The sequence below is a fragment of the Cyprinus carpio genome, chromosome B19 (genome assembly GCF_018340385.1).
Source record: "Cyprinus carpio isolate SPL01 chromosome B19, ASM1834038v1, whole genome shotgun sequence".
Classification (NCBI taxonomy): domain Eukaryota; kingdom Metazoa; phylum Chordata; class Actinopteri; order Cypriniformes; family Cyprinidae; genus Cyprinus; species Cyprinus carpio.
The window spans coordinates 19,667,084-19,678,909 of record NC_056615.1 but is presented as its reverse complement, the minus strand read 5'-3'; the positions used below and the strand labels follow the sequence as shown (position 1 = coordinate 19,678,909).

Below are 11,826 nucleotides of genomic sequence, written 5' to 3'. Positions count from 1 at the left end.
GTTGGATCAGGTGAGAAATATGCACAGATCACTGTTTACAAACAAAAACAGTCCAAACAGCTCTAAAAATCTGTGGTGGTGTATTTTTTGTTGAGATAATGAGTGATTTGTTTATGGGTGATGAGTGATTATGGTTTTTGGAATATTATTTTAGAATTATGTATTGTATTTATTGTTTTTGCAATACAAACAACTTTTCACTTTCTCAAGGTGTAACTGACTGATTGAAGTCCTGTGAATTACTTCTGGGTTACAGTGATGTTTTATCAGCTGTTTGGACTCTCATTCTGACGGCACCCATTCACTGCAGAGCATCAATTGGTGAGCATGTGATGTAACACACATTTTTTCCAATTAATAGGAAGTTTATTTACATTTGTTTCAGGGTGTTCATATGATCATGTCAGAAGATTAAATCAAACACTTTTTGCAATATGTATGTCGAAAACGTGAGATGAAGCACATTGCTATAATGCTTTCTTGCATGTGTGTAAAAAATAGCATGTGTGAACCGACTGTTAGAAAGGTTCTATGATGTATTCACGCTTTGTTGACTAAACTGTGAGCATTGCAGCTCTCATGGCTGATTTTGAATAGAGGCCATCTTAGCTGTCATTTATGGAGACGTCTCTGTGCACTTGCTGCTCCTTTCTCAAGTCATCTTAATTCAATGTGTAACTCATGGTAGAGAGAGATGTAAGATCTGAACACACAGGGGGCAAATTCTCATAAATGTCAATTTCACAGTTTATGCTCTAGTAATGTTCCAGCCTCTGGAGCATAGCAATGGCTTTCATGTGTTTTAACCAGCTGATGCCACCAGCCTTGTTTAATTCAGTGCGCTAGCAGAATGTTGCATTAGTACATGTTGAGCTTTCACTGAGAAATCAGTGAGGCGAACTCTGATTATGACCTATGGCCACCTAAACATACGTAACACTGGCTGGCATTATGCCAGTGAACAGCAAGGGGTCATCATGGGGCTTGTGCTTGTTCAGAAAAAAAATACATGACTTATGACAGTTCAACATAGTCATTCTGCAGAACTGTCATAAAGTATATATAGTGTCGTGAAAAGGTTTTAGCCCTCTTCCTGTTTTTATTTTTTTTGCATATTTGTCACACTTAAAAGATTCAGATCATCAAACTAATTTTAATATTACACAAAGATAACCCGAGTAAATACAAAATGCAGTTTGAAATAATGATTTCATTTATTAAGGGAAAAGTCTCCCAGTCTCTTTCTTATTGTTGAATCATGAGCACTGACCTTAATTGAGGCAAGTGAGGCCTGCAGTTCTTTAGCTATTTTCTGGGTTCTTTTATTACCTCTTGGATGTGTCTTCGTTGCACTCTTGGGGTAATTTTGGTAGGCCGGCCGCTCCTGGGAAGGTTCACCACTGTTTCAAGTTTTCTCCATTTGTGGATAATGGCTATGACAGTGGTTCGCTGGAGTCCCAAAGCTGTAGAAATGGCTTCATAACCCTTTCCAGACTGATACATGTCAACTATTTTGTTTCTCATTTGTTCTTGAATTTCTTTAGATTGCGGCAAGATGTGTTGCTCTTTAAGCATGCTTCACTTTGTCAGACAGGTTCTATTTAAGTGATTTCTTGAATCAACAGATCTGTTAGTAATCAGGCCATGGGTGTGGCTAGTGAAATTTAACTCAGCTTTCTAAAATAGTGTTTAATTACAGTTCTTTCGTGTTTTGACAGGAGGGGTTTTTTTTAAACCAAGACTTTAAGGTTTCTGCCAGAAACTGACAATCGAAAATAAAACAAACAAAAAATAATTTGTATAAAATGTGTGACAACTAGCCCCCGTCTCCCTCATACACACAGTACATTGCACGTAGACTCAATCTTAAGATATAGATCTTATGACAACTTCCCCCTGTGACAAGTAGCCCTGATCTTCCCTATATACTCATATTTACAATGATATGTTCAGAAGTGATAGTTATATATTTGGATAATTAGCAGGTAACATTGTGACAAATTTTAACCAACTATAGGTTAAAATGTGTTAAATAAAATGGTATAGCTATTTTTTACTTGGCAATAACATTGGAAACAGTGTATTTGAAGCCAAGACTTTAAGGTTTGTGTCAGACACTGGCTTTCAAACATAAAACAAACGTACAAAAAATATTCAATATAAAAGGTGTGACAACTAGCCCAGGTCTCACATATTGCAAATAGACTCACAATCTTAAGATATAGATCTTGTGACAATTACCCCCTGTGACAAATAGTCCTGATCTCCCCCATGCACACATATTTACAATTATGTTTTAAGTATTGATAGTTATACCTATATCTGGGTATAAGCAGGTTCCTTTGTGACAACAATATAATGTTAAATGAACTCTATTTTTTCCAGATTAATAAACAGTTAATTTTTCTTCCTTGGTAATAAGCAAATCTTTTGAAGCCAAGGCGTTAAAGTCTGTGTGACTGTGTCTATACAGAAAGCGCCTTTCAAAAATAAAACAAACAAAATTATTCAGTATATAGTGTATTGTGACATTGTATTATGAATAAGCAATCAAAAATTCATTTCAGAGGATTGGCCTCATCGGATGTTTCCTAAATTGTATTTTCAAGAATGTTTTAATGGTGTTCGTTTCTGGGATAAATCATTTAGGACACAGCTTGGGCATGCAATCTGTGTAGGGTGCGTCACAGACATACATTTCACGAGGGAGAACAGCATGAAAGTGTTTGATCAGACTTCATTTCCCCCACGACAGTAGTAAACCTCCCTCTCTTCCCTCCTCTATCCTCTCCTCCTCGTCTGTGCAGCTTGTCTTAGAGGCTCACGGAGCATTGATGCGACCTGAGCGCGGCGCGCGGGTGGAACAGGACGAGCTTAGCTTAATTAACGGAGCGCGAGCCCTGCAGGAATGCCAGCGAGGCGCTGATTGGAGAAGGTAGGCGATGCCTTTATTTTCTGTGAGTTAAAGGTGACAAAAAAGACGGCAAAACAGATGAGACATAACACAGGCAACATCTTTTTCCGAGTGCTTTTCATTCTGACTACTTTTTTTGAGATTGAAAACCAGGAAACGCTTCACTATTCTGTTCGGTGCTGATGTTTACGCGTCGTTTGGCTCTTGAGATGAAATATTACAAGTGTAGTTGATTGGTTAAAACGCACTTTTAGGAACATTTCGATCGTGAAAACGATTTATGACACTAAATACTAATTATAAACATAAAAAGTAAGTATTCACTCTTTAACTGAAAATAATTTTCCTACTTAAACGATTTTATGATTTTACATTTACGATAAAACGTGTAGGATAGATTTCGAAACATTTGATATAATATTATCACACATTAATTGCCTGCTTTTAGAAATGTATAACTTATTTGTAAACCATGTAAATGTCAAGTATAATCAGTGCTGTCGTTACCAGGGTGAGTTGTAATTATATGGACTGTAACACCTTGGGACATTTTAAATATCGTTCATAAATGTATTATAGAAACGCATAAAACATAACAGACAGCGTGTGTTTGTTACTACAATTGTCAGTTGTGCTAAATATAACCTATGCATTGTGTCATCTTTGTCCATAAGTACACTAATACGTGTTGCAACCTTTTCCCATGGTCAGACATTACATCTCTCTCTCTCTTTCTCTCTCTCTCTGCTATGGATGTTATATATTGAAGTAAACAATAGAACCTGGTAGTTGTGTTGAGACCAGTTTTGCCAATAACATTTTGACAAATTACACTGACATAAATTCCTTTCCCTCAAAATATTTGTGTTGTATTTAATATTTTCTGTTGTATTTAAAATGAAATGGTTTTATTGCCTGTTATAGATTATTGTCTTCCTCGTCATACTGCAGGGATGCTATAGCCAGCATGCTATGAGATGAACATATGAATAGAAGTACACATGGCTGATCTTAAAGTCCTCTTTTGTGGTCAAGACACTGTCCAGACCGATCACCTTGACTGGTCCCTAAAATACCAGCAAAGTCATCACTCAGTGTGTGCAGATGAAAGGGTCCTTTCCAATGAAGAGTGCTGCCAGGCGTATCTGGAGGAGAATGTTAATGAGGCGAACAGGCTTTCAGAACCATGGACAGCGACTTTGCCAATTGGACGACTCTGCAAACTCAATGAATGGGGATTTGATGAAGAAGTTGAGGTATGTTACGATGAACAGTTTGAAACAGCTTTTCCTGGTGTGGCTGACTTTACTGATCATAAAGACAATCAGTTGTTAGCAGAGGAGACCAACTATGACAACTTAAGTTGGAATTCTCCCAAAGATCTCCAAGAAGGCAGCCCAGAATGCTCCCTGCTGTCAGTTGACGATTTCATGGTGGATTCATCGGAAAAGTCAGTGGATTATGGATTTATAGGTGCTGTTACCTTTTTAGTTACTGGAATTTCCTTGGTTGTAATCTCCTACACTGTCCCACGTGACGTCAAGGTGAATCCCGATACCGTTTCTGCCCGGGAGATGGAGCGGTTGGAGAGAGAGAACGCCCGGGTGGGTGCTCACCTGGACCGATGTGTGATTGCAGGACTGTGCCTCCTCACACTCGGTGGTGTGGTACTGTCAACCCTGTTGATGATCTCCATGTATAAAGGGGAGATGATCAGGAGACAAGCATTTGCCTACTCCAAGCACCAAGCCAGACTCTACGGCTCTATGAATTTTAGAAGTGGCGCTAGCCCGACCGGAGCTCCTTCGCTTTTGTCCCTTGATGAAGATGAAGGTCCTGTAGAAGTCTTAAGTTGAAGCTGAGATCAGCATCTCCATATGAAAATATGATCAAAACAGCTTTGTTATACTGTGATCTAGGATGACACACTGTAAAACACAGTTTGTAATACTTAAAAAACAATATTGTTAATTTAATAACATCGGAATTTACCTTTAAACTTCTAAATTACTACTAAATTTGTGTTGAATAAACTTGACTACAATGGGTCATAGCAACAAAATTAATTAAATTAAATTAAATTAATCAGGATAAAATTCTACACTTTTTGCATTGCATTTAATGGACAACATGGACTTGAGTCATGTTTGTGTAAAAAATATATTTGTGTGAGTTTGTGCATTTTTCCAAAACATATGTTCATGTAAATATACAGCATGCTTTACAAGTGCAGTTATATAAGGCTCAATTTTTTTTTGAGTATGCAAAAAAACTATCATATGATCATTCGACTAACTTGCCAAATGTACAATTGTGTCCTATTTAGCCAGTCTTCACATTGGAAAAGGAAAATACTTTTTCTTTCTTCTTCTTTTTTTGGCTTGGATTTGCAGTCTATGTCTGATAGCTGACTTAATCATCAGTCATTGTATAAAAACCTCTTTCCAATCAGGTGGGACAGAGATTTATTCCAATGCCTCTGAAGCCACTCAAATCTATATATTTGCATTCACATTTGCATAAAAATAAACACGGTAAACAGCTTTGCAACAGCACAGGTAACGTGAATGCGCACCAGGGAGGTTTGATCTAAATTTTGTGAGCTTAGTTTATTTAGAGTATATCTGTGCTTTTAATGCACATGGGATGTAGGAAATGTGTGAGCAGATGTCTCTCTCTCTTTCTCTCTCATCAGTGTGCCCGCTCTAGAGGAGTCTCTTGGGAAATGACTGCTCTATGTTTCTCCTTCCCAATAGCAACTAACCCCATTAGAGTCACACATCATAACACGTAATGACCCGAAAGAACAGAATCCAGAATGCAGACTGCAGCAAAAGGCACATAAAAGCATGGTGTATAGGTTCTCATCCCACAAAGCACAAGCTCTCAGAAAAGAGAATTAACCTGAAACAGGCTAATATTTAAGTCAAACCAATTCCACAAGGTTAAAATCAAATTCTTAAAGAAATGGTTCACCCCAAAAAAGACAATTTACTTATTCCAAAAGTAACTGTTTATAAAAACTGTTTTTGTGAATACAATAGAAGTCAATTGGGTCCAAAACACAGAATGGATAGAATATGATTTTTGATTAATATAATATATTAATTACTTATTTTGTGTTCTGCAGAGCACGCTTAAAAGTCAAGGTTCTTTATGGCATTGATAGAACCTTTTAAATTTCTTTATAGTGGAAAAATGGTTCTTTTAATAACTGAAAGGTTCTTTGGTTTGGAACAAAATAAAGATGACTAAATGATCACAGGATTTTTGAACAACAAAGCAAAATTTAGGCATATAAGCCTCAGGTTGCAGGTGGAGGAAAAAAATATGCCCATGAGGCTTTGAGCAAGCAGTAGGCTCTGCTGGTGCTTCTGCTGAGGAGTGCGGTCCGTATAAGAAACGCTTACCGAGGGCCGGATCAGATTATCCCTCGCTATACACCAGCACTGCAGCAAAGATTCCTGACTCCAGTGTTCTTTTCATCCCATTTCTTCATGACAGCACACACAAGTGTTTTAAAAGCCCCTTGAATGTCTGTTTGCATGAGAACACTTACTTAAGGGTATCGTTAGACGATTAAACAAATGCTTGTAGAAAATTGCTGCTATTAAATCTGCATGCTACTAACATCACCTGTGGTTTTAATAAAGCTTAATGGTTCACCGTAAAACAAACTCAGAATTATGCTTTTGATATGGGTGAAGACTAATAGAGGGGGGTTTTGGAGAGGAAGATGCATATATTTTTATATGTCATGTGTTTTTAGGTTGCACACAATGGTGTGGATAGCAATTAATGAAATGTCAACAATGCATGACCATGTCTACTGAAATAAGAACTGATTTATAAGCCATATCTCATTCTCTGGCTGTCTCCATCTCTCTTTTGTTTCTTTTTTTCTCTCTGTCTAATACTCTCTAACCAGCACTCTGTATAATAACTCAATCACTTAGGGCCGCTGGCATCAGGAAATGGGGCTAAATTGATTAAAGGGTCAGTATGGGTCAGGGAGTGGGTGTGGACATCATCTCGATGGACAAAGATATGGTCATTGTGTGCACATACACACAATATAACTCCCAGCTGTACCATATCATAAATTGTCCGTGGTGCAGTGACATCCTAACATATCATCTCGCTTTATTCTTCAGATAAAAAACCGGCCCAAGCTGGTCTGAGTGTAAAGATGGCATGAAAATGAAGTCCAGTCCAGACTGTGTGAGATACAGATGGAGTTGTCAGTTATATGTTACGTGAGTGACCCGTCCACCAGCTCATCCATTCTGCTGTTTTCTTTACTGCTTGGTCTAATTATTCATCATTTGGACATTCCTCACTGTTGGTGCTGTTTAATGGCCTGTTCAACAAAATGACTCTTGTTACCTAGAGTTTGTTGCATAGCAACAGTAAAGATAAAATGTACAAAAAGTCAGCGAGCACAGAGCGAAGGATCTCCGGTGAAAAGGCACTAGTTCATCATTCATCGCTGTAATTCGGAAGCTCATTGTGTATCAGGGAGACCAAAGAATGAAGTCAGCAGCCTTAGTCACAAGGCTACAGGAAACAGAAAGACAGGCTGCTGCATAGTAATGTAGCAGGCGTGCTTATTTCAATGGGAATTTGAATTCTGAATTTATGACAGCAACGTCAGCGGCAGTTTCTCAAATTAGGTGGCGGAAATAAAGGCACCTTGGGGAAAAACACAGAGCTCTATAGATAATTTCTGGGACCCTCATACCTTGTTGATGATGTACTGTGACCTACTGCGGTAGAGAGTTTTGTAGAAGTTCAACATTATAATAATAAAGCTCAAAAAGAGCCAAGTAAGTCATCATTTGATTAAATTTACATGATGGCATTTTTCAAATGAGATTTTTACATTTTTGGAAGATGAAAAACACATCTTGTTAACCAAAACAGCTATTCTTAACCAGATAGCACTATGCTATGCTAGTAGGCTGTTAGCTTGTAACTGAAGGATAAATGAAAAGTTAATGTTTAATTTTTTAGCTTCATTAATATAATATGATATGTAATTTAAAAGACTTTAATTTCCACAATTTCGTGATAAACGCAGCTTAAAGCGATTTTCTAATTTCTATTTAGGAACAGAATGGAGTACCCATGATAAAATCCAATGGAAGGTTTCTAAGGAACCTAATCTCAAAGCAAGATTTTACGATTTTTCACACAAATTGTACAAATCATACCAAAATGTATAATAGTTACAGTAGCCATGAGATTTTTCTGGTTTTGAGTGGCTTTTAGCACACTGCCATGCAGGAATTGCTTCCCAATTCATAAAAATCAACCCCCAAGATTTTTCTGATTTATATTTATTTATTTTATTTTTTTTAGTTTTTTATTTAAATCATTTTCTTTTCCTGCAGGTGAAAACTGCCGGTTTATTCACTTAGAAAAACAGAAGCGCTTGATTTTACACATTACTTAGGGACAGAAGTTTTGATAAACTATGAGCAATAATGAGTAAATCATATTTAATAATAATAGTATAATAATACTAATTCCGACCAATAACATGTCTAAGCCAGTCAGAAAAATAATATCACATTTGTGCAATTGTGAGGTGCTTTAATTGTAACGATTCTCCACTTTTGATGCCAGAACTCCATAACAGTGGGTCATGAGTCAATAAAAATTGAGCTTTTCTTTTCAGTTCTGACAAAAGCTATTTTCATACTTAGATGGTGAAGATGTTAGGGGCGCTGAGCAACAACCTTTCCAGAATCATTTCTTTAACCGTATTCTTCGGGTAATGAGTCCCATGAGAGATGTGGCACCTTTCACATGCCAGCACAGAAAAAGTGGAGTTGGGGGTGTCAGGTGATGCTTAAACAAAAGAAACGTACCTTACAAAAGACATGCGGTGCAAAAAGCGAAGCCACATCACTTTCTTTCTGTGAAAAGAAAAAGTATGTCAGAGCAAGTACTTTTCAACCATTAAAATTCAAGCTGAACTTCCTACGAAAATCCTGCGAGCATTTATGTGTCTGTTTCACCATCAGTGAACGGCTCACCTTGTTGACTTCCTGTGCCTGCCGTTACGCAGTATACATATGCATCTGCAATGATTGGTCGGTGAGTTAATGAGAGCCAGCTGGAATCGTGTTTGCAACGCCCACACAGCAGTGTCCCTTTCTCTCTCTCTCCTGTCCTGTTAAGGGCACATATCCATAGAAACCAAGTTTCCCTTGTTGCTAAGGAAAGAACCCTGCTGAGGTTTGAATATGTGTAACATCAATTGTGAAGTCAATACTGCTGAGGTTTGCTGCTGTGTTAACCTAGTCTAACTTCGTGTTTCTAATTTAAAGCCTCAAAGAAAACAAGTTCTGGTTGTTGTTTTCCATCCATTACGAAACAGTGCTAGTGGCGTAAATGATGTTTTCCCCCCTGAAGCTGCTTCTAGGGTTTACCAGAGACTGAATTAAAGTGGGGAATTGCTTTGGAGAGCTCATTAATGTGCATATGGACTCTAGACAGTGATGGATGGCGCACAATATTGGAGACAGTGATGTTTTATCGGCTTTTTATGAACAGGCTAGGTGAACTGTTAGACAATATGTGCAAATCATTCCCTTTTATGCAGTGAATGAAAAGCGCTGACTCATGACATTATCATGTTTGGAGTTTCAGAAGCGGAGCATGTGGGTGGACGTTTGCATCAGAAGGGGAACTTCATAACCTGCACCCCATAATTCTGCGAGATGCATAATTTAACACTGAGAGCAAAGTGAGATTAATCTCACTGTGGGAAAGCTTTACTTGCTTTCTTTTGATTTATGCTGCTATTATGCTTCATGCTAGGTTCAAATCAGGCTTTGTCAATAAGGCTGGAGGCAAGAAGATGAGAAGTTTCCATTCTGTATTGATCTCGTTTTTTAAGTGCTCAGAACACACTCAGCACAGGTACTGAAAGTCTCAAACACCAGAGTGTTTATGACCTGTTTTTCCTGACACATTGCTGGGTTTCACAATACTATAAAAGATATTTAGGTATGATTAGGAATAAATGTTAGTGGAAAAACAAATAAGTCAGATGAAGGCTATAATTAATTTAATGTTTCTTTTGAATAACATTGAGAATAGCTATCTATTACACACTGTCATAACAAAAACAACTCAGCAAGTCCCCTGAACCTAAAGTATGTGTCTGTTCACAGTGTTCCAAATCCGTTGGAAGTTGTGCACGCTCATGGAGTAGCTACGTCAAAAAAAGAACAGGACATCCATTTATCATTTATTTTTGGCAGCTTGAAGCATTGTGCTGTGCCACATCCAGTGTAGATCAAGACCGGTTCTTTCGGCTTTTGACGTGACTCTACACAATTCACTGACTATGTTTACATTATAATGATGAACAGAAAATGAAAAAGTTTTTTTTTTTTTTGTGAAGAAATACTAGTCTTCTGAGATAATTGTTGTCTGAACATGGGATACACATGCGTATGATGTCACTGTTTTCACACATCCATGACAATGACAGTATTGCTTTTAAAAACTTGCACTTTGCAATCCATTTTCAAACATTTGTGTCTTAGGGCCCCTAAAACGTTGTTGTCATGTAAATGCACAGCCAAAATGCTTAGTTTTCCAGTTTATTTGAACATGGTGTCATGTAAACGCCTCATGAGAAAAAGACCCTTTCACACCAAGAACGATAACTATAAAGATAATATTAGCATTCATACCAACAGACAATATAATATATTTATTTGCATGCTTGTCTCCTTATAGCAGGATTGATTCTGATTGGGTGTCAATGTTTTTATTGTTCATCAGCTGGAAAAAAAAATCAATTCCAATTACATTGTTTCTCTGTGCCTTTATCATTATAGCTGTGGTTGGACTAGTCTGGGGTGTGTTTCCCAAAAGCAACTATGGTCACAAGTTCCGTCATTACCAATAGAGTTCAATGGAACTTATGACCATAGTTAGCTAACAATGCTTTTGTGAAACACACCCCTGGTGTGCTATTCTTTAATAGGCCTATTGAGAATGACTTTTAGAACTATATCTTTATGGTTAATGTCTTTGGTGTGAATAGGCTTTAGAAGAGCATTTACACTACACATTTCATTCCATTGAGTTCCTTTTATACGAATGCAAATGTAGGAGACAGGAAACCAAAGACTCTTTAAGGCAAGTCATGTCACTCGGCGGCCATCTTTGAAACGCCTCTCGGGCATGCAAGTGCAGCTCCTATCTCTTTGAATGGGGAAACATCAAATTCTCCAAAACTATTCGCCAAGATTACGATTAAATTTCATATTTGAGATCACCAATTAAATTTGACAACAACTGTATCATAAATGTTGTTTATTTTGTTCAAATTTGTTCAAATAGTGCTTAAAAAGCTTATTTTTCAGGCTAGACCAGCCATTGCGCATGCGCTGTCCTAAGCACACATCTCTGGATGCTTACTGTTTCTATAGCAACCGGGACTTCTAACACCAGCTCCAGTGATGCGCTGACTTTACCGATTAGCAATTGGCTTATTTGCTCAGAAGGCGGGGCTTCGTTCGATAGAGCACCCATATTAAGCGCTGAATTTTTCCCCATTAAAAACTATACGAGTAACACATTTTGGGTATTCTATAGTCCTTGAGGAAACTCAAGCTCATGCAAATTCTACTGCATTTCAAATGCCGTGGTCAAATACACATTTTGCCACATTCACAGCACCAGAATACAGTTGTTAGTCGTGTATTTGAGTCATTACTACAGTTGCGTTTACACATTTCGGTTATTAATGGGTGTGTGACAACCACATTCTATGACTGAACTCTCATCTGTTTATTTTCAGAACTCACAAAACCCGCGCTGTGTGAACAGAACCATACTCGACATCCAATGGTCTGTCATGTCACAAAGTGCAAGATAGCTGCTCT

The 11,826-nt window shown here is 37.7% G+C and overlaps 1 protein-coding gene across 2 annotated transcripts; it reads left to right on the top strand.

The window, feature by feature from the left end:
* The first annotated feature begins 2,592 nt into the window (after positions 1 to 2,592).
* LOC109048885 (transmembrane protein 74-like) lies at positions 2,593 to 10,224 on the top strand. Of its 2 annotated transcripts, none has more exons than XM_019066540.2 (2): positions 2,593 to 2,935; positions 3,839 to 10,224. In XM_019066540.2, exon 2 carries the CDS (start codon positions 3,916 to 3,918, stop codon positions 4,768 to 4,770), a length of 855 nt encoding a protein of 284 aa, XP_018922085.1. In that variant the 5' UTR covers positions 2,593 to 2,935; positions 3,839 to 3,915; the 3' UTR covers positions 4,771 to 10,224. The 2 variants fall into 2 exon arrangements, with proteins under 2 accessions (XP_018922085.1, XP_018922087.1); XM_019066542.2 differs by having other exon boundaries at positions 2,595 to 2,935; positions 3,866 to 10,224.
* The last annotated feature ends 1,602 nt before the right edge of the window (positions 10,225 to 11,826 follow it).